At 54.5% G+C, this 4,794-nt stretch overlaps 1 protein-coding gene across 1 annotated transcript; it reads right to left on the reverse strand.

The window, feature by feature from the left end:
• Positions 1-2,785: 2,785 nt before the first annotated feature.
• On the reverse strand, positions 2,786-4,503 carry NPPB (natriuretic peptide B). The gene is made up of 3 exons (XM_060032131.1): positions 4,056-4,503; positions 3,541-3,796; positions 2,786-2,981 (listed from the first exon to the last, which is right to left on the reverse strand). Exons 1-3 carry the CDS (start codon positions 4,179-4,181, stop codon positions 2,965-2,967), a joined length of 399 nt encoding a protein of 132 aa, XP_059888114.1. The 5' UTR covers positions 4,182-4,503; the 3' UTR covers positions 2,786-2,964.
• Between the last annotated feature and the right edge of the window lie 291 nt (positions 4,504-4,794).

Here is a 4,794-nt window from a genome sequence, read left to right on the forward strand (position 1 = left end):
ACTTTTCTTTCTTGCCACAAATCATTCTCAGAAGAGTCAAAGCTGGGAATTCCTTGGCCGTCCAGTGGTTAGGACTCTGTGCTCTCACTGCTGAGGGCCTGGGCTCGATCCTTGGTTGGGGAACTAAGGTCCCAGGTCCCACAAGGCGCACGGCGTGGCCAAAAAAAAAGTCAAAGCTGCCACGAGAGAGATGGAGAGGGGAATGCAGCATCAGTGACATGAGATGTAGCGTTCAGGCCCAACACTGTCCTGACTTCAGTAACCTCAAAACTGGAGACCCAGCAAAGCCAGTCTACCCTCTACCGAAGCTCCTTCCAGCTGTGAAGCCGTGGGCTAGGCATCCTTGGGCCTGTGTCCACCAACATGTCTTTCTGGGTAGATTCCAGTGACAAGGATCCATGGAGACATGTAATCTGGCAGCTTCTTTGGAGGACGAGCTTGATAATAGGAAAGTCAGGGAGGACAAGGCCATGGCTATAGCTACATGGGGATGTGTCTGAAGGGGCCAGGGTCACAGGTGAGGGAGGGCTGGTTCTAAAGGGCACCCATAGATGATGCATGTGCCACAGCACTGCCCCAAACACCAAACACAGGGGGAGCTCAATGAGCTGTCACTTCATTGGGTACATCAGGCCACCCACTCCCCATCCTCCAGAAGACATATTTGCTTCCTTCACAGTTTGTTTTGGGGTCCTCTCTCCTGGACTTTTGCTTGGGGAAAAGGTTCAAGTAACAGGATATATCTGTATCATACATACAGACTCCACTGCCTGGGCCCTACTTATGGAAGAGCTGGACTTAGCTGGAAGAATTCTGAAGTGCTGGCTGGGTTTGTAGAGTGGGCATTCTGGGAGGAGGTCTGTCTTCATCACCTGAGCAGGGGGAGAAAGTTGCCAATACGCAGCAGCCCCAAATGGGGAACTGAGTGATGCCATTAAGAGGGGGAACTTCCAACCCACCAGCAAGCCTAATTCACTGGCTTGGGAAAGGTTGGGTTGTGCAGTGGTTAGGGGCCTGGCTGCTGGACCAGTATGTGTGGGCTTGAATCCTGGCTCTGCCACTTACTAACTGCGGGACCTGAGAAAGTCACATTACCTCTCTGTGCCTCGATTTCCCCATCTGTAAAATGAAGGATAATAAGAGTCCTTCCTGCATAGTTGTTGCAAGGACTAATATGAATTCATGGAACTGGGCCTGGTACATAGTGAGGTCTTTATAAATGTTAACTGTGCTAATTACTCATTACTGTCCTGGGTCAAAAACATTAGGCAGGGCTTCCCTGGTGGCGCAGTGGTTGAGAGTCCGCCTGCCAATGCAGGGGACACGGGTTCGTGCCCCAGTCCAGGAAGATCCCACATGCCGTGGAGCAGCTGTTCCCGTGAGTCATGGCCACTGAGCCTGCGCATCTGGAGCCTGTGCTCCACAGAGGGAGAACTCACAGCAGTGAGAGGCCCGCGTAGCACCAAAAAAACAAAACAAAACAAAAAAAACATTAGGCAAAGATGGCTCACAGTTTTATTGGAAAATAAGTTGGTCCTAAAACCTTACCTTCAAAATCTGAATCTCATTAGATATGTCTAATGCACACTGGGTTAAAATGAGAAATAACACGAAGACCCACCACTTCTCTTTCCCTCTCACTCAAAGAAACATCAGATGAGAACAGCAGAAAAGCCATAAGAGAGTCACGTGGATCTCTGCTCAAACCTCAGTGTTGGCACTTAGCAGCTGAATGCTTTCAGGTAAGATGCTTCCCTTTTCTGGGTCTCAGTTTTCTCATCCATAAAGAGGGGATAATAATAGTCCTGTCCTCCTGCAGAGCTGGGATCGTAAAAGGCATTCTAGGCAAAGGAAACTGCATGAGCTGAAGCCTGGGAGCCTGAAAGCAGGAGAGAGCTCTGCAGCATGACCTGGGATGCCTGGAATCCAAGATGCAGGGGAAGGAGGACCCTGAGAGGAGAGGGCAGTGACCTCTACCAGGACTCCCTGCTGATTAAGGCAACACAGTAGGATTCTAGTGCTTGTCTCCTTTTCTGCCTTGGAATAAAGGTCTTCTCCCTCTAAGGCAGAGAGGAAGTGAAGACGTGGGGCCCCGAAGGAAGGCACCCTGAAATGCTGGGCCTCTTTCAGGCACTTCTAAACTTATGGGCTCAGGAAATGAAAATGCTATTAAACTCAGGGTTTAGGAGCCGCCTTTCCAGGATGACATCAGGAATTGAAGACTTGAACCTGAGGTTTGGGGCAGATGGAGGGCTCACCCCCATCAGGAATGCAAATAAGCTGGCATATCTCCTTCTCTCACTCTCTTTCTCTCTCTCTCACACACACACACACACGCACACACACACACCACACACACACACACACACACAAAGCGCCCCCAATCTCTGAGAGCTTCTGGAAATGACAAATACAGGGAGAGGGCCTCTAATAGCAGAATTCCAGGCAAAGGGAAGGCTACTGTCAAGGGGCAGATACCTTGACACACACCCTCATGTCACAGGAATACATCAGGGCCCATTCAACTCCCAGGGAGAAACTGCCGGCCTCTGAAAAGTAGTTTCTGGGAAGTGCCTCAAGTGCTTGAGATATTTAGAGACCTTTCAGAGCATGAAAAGCCCTTAAAGCAAAGCAGCCACCACCCCCCACCCCCCCAACTGTTTGACCAGCCCTTGAAGCTGTGTCCCCGCCCCACCATTAGGACATCTTTGGGATCTTCAAGAAAACACAGGGTTTGACTGTTCTTCAATGACGGATTATTTTTTAGAACACTGAGACAAATCAATTTCAAAGGAAAAAGCTATAATATTGACTTTATTTCATCATGGAAAATTTGTGCTCAAAGATAAGAACCATCTCATATAAAACAACCAAATAAATAAATAAATAAGTAAAAATAAATAGGAGTTGCTTCAAAGGGGAGCAGGGGGTTGAGGGAGAATCGGATGCCGCCAGGACCTTCTCTTAATACCTCCTCAGCACTGTGTGGGGAAGAGAGAGAGTGATGATTACATTTGGGCGGGAGGCAGGCAGGACCTGAGCTCCCCCTCACCATGTGCCACCTTCAGTCCATCTGGATGTCTGAGGCTTTGGAATACTCTACCTCCCTGGACCTTGCTTTCCTCGTTGTAAACTGGGGATTGCCGTCCCCCTGGTGATCCTGCCCTCCGCCCTTGCAGCTCTAGACAGTTCAGGGGAAACCAGGAGGAAAAATGTTTAATACTCTTTCTGCGCCAAGAAGGGGCTGCCAAGGCAATTGACCGAATTACACGGATGTAATTCATGGGATGACCGAGTTACATCCTAAGGTGATTCTGCCCCTTTTGGTAAGAGAGGCAGGAGGGGGTTAGAAGGTGGGTGGGAACTCACAGGCATGGTAATGAATGTTGTCAAAATTTAATATTTCCAGAAAGGCGCTCCTTGACCCTGAGGACTGACGGCAAGAAAGAGTGATATCCAGGTGTCCTTTGCTCAAAGTTTGGTCCCGAGACTTCAAACCCAGAAAGGCGGCACGCGGTGGGAATGGGGGTGGGTGCTCACCATTGCAGCCCAGGCCGCTGAGGGAGCCGATCCGGTCCAGCCTCCGCCCAAAGCAGCCGGAGTCGCGCATCATCCTGGGGCTGCGTATTCCCCGCAGGGCCTGGAGGACGCTGTTGCCGGGCCCGAGGAGCCCCGCGGGGGCGGCCGCCCGGGTCTCCCAGGCTTCTGCGAGGCCGTGGCCCTGCTGAAGGGGGTCCAGGTCCATCTGCTCGGCCTGCAGCTCCAAGACCCTGCCTCGTAGACGGCCCAGCAGTTCCTGCGATGGGTGGGGGAGGCGGAGCCTCAGGAACCCGCACCTGGGCCCAGCCGCTCTCGATGGCGCCAAGGCAAACCGACCGCCTTGGGGACGGGGGTCCCCGCACCCAGCCTCGCCGCTTTCTCACTCTCTTATCACTAATTCCCAGGGGAGGGTGGGGACCTCTTGGGACGGTGGGTGGGGGTAGGTGGGGACCCGTTAATTGCTGCTGTCGGTGCCCTCCCGGCGAGCCGGGTTTACGCAGTTCGGCAGCGCTCACCTGTATCCCGCGCAGTTCCGAGGCCGGGCCGGGGCCACCTAGCGGGTAGGAACGACAGCGTGGCAGCGACAGGTGCAAAAACAGAAGGAGCATGAGCGCCCGGGGCAGCGTCGTCTGGGGGTCCATGTCGTTGGAGGGGCGGAGAGAGGTTGCCGCCGCTGCCGCTGCGCTGGGTCCCGGTTCACGTCTCACCCGCTGGGTCCTCGGGCAACGGCGGCCTTTTATCCCCCGTCCTGAGAGCCGGGCCGGCCCTGCCCCTCTGGGTTATCTCTGATTTATCGGCGCGTTCCGGCCCGGCCCGCTGAGCTCAGGGCGGGGGAATGCACCTCTCCGCGAGGAGGGGTGGAGGCCGGGGAGAGCAGGCCTTGTATAGAAATGGGCCTGGCCGACAACGGGAGCGCGCGGCGGGGGGGAGTTGGCGGGGTTGGGTAGACACCGCTATAGGTCCTTTGTCTCTCGCTTCCCCCTTTCCTGCAAAAACCCCGGGGCCTTAGAGTGTCTCTTTTCTCGTTCCTCCCCCCCGCATTCCTGGAGAGGGCAGAGGGAACCCCAGCGATCAGAGGCCCGACGCAACTGCCGGGCGCACGGGGTGACTCAGAGAAATCACAGGCCCAGCCGCCACCCCCGCGCCGCAGCGCGTCTTCCCTCCCCGCCTGTAACTCTCCGCACCTTGCTCGGCGGCGGGTCTTCCGGGCGCTCTGACCGCTGTCCGTGGTTCTGATCGCTCTGAGCCAACAAC

This window comes from Delphinus delphis, chromosome 1 (assembly GCF_949987515.2).
Source record: "Delphinus delphis chromosome 1, mDelDel1.2, whole genome shotgun sequence".
NCBI lineage: Eukaryota > Metazoa > Chordata > Mammalia > Artiodactyla > Delphinidae > Delphinus > Delphinus delphis.

Excerpts from the sequence above, each read along its gene's own strand:
- NPPB (XM_060032131.1), bottom strand. The coding sequence starts at position 4,181 with ATGGACCCCCAGACGACGCTGCCCCGGGCGCTCATGCTCCTTCTGTTT. Across the intron at positions 3,797-4,055 it reads CGGAACTGCGCGGGATACAG|GAACTGCTGGGCCGTCTACG; the intron begins GTGAGCGCTGCC and ends CACCCATCGCAG.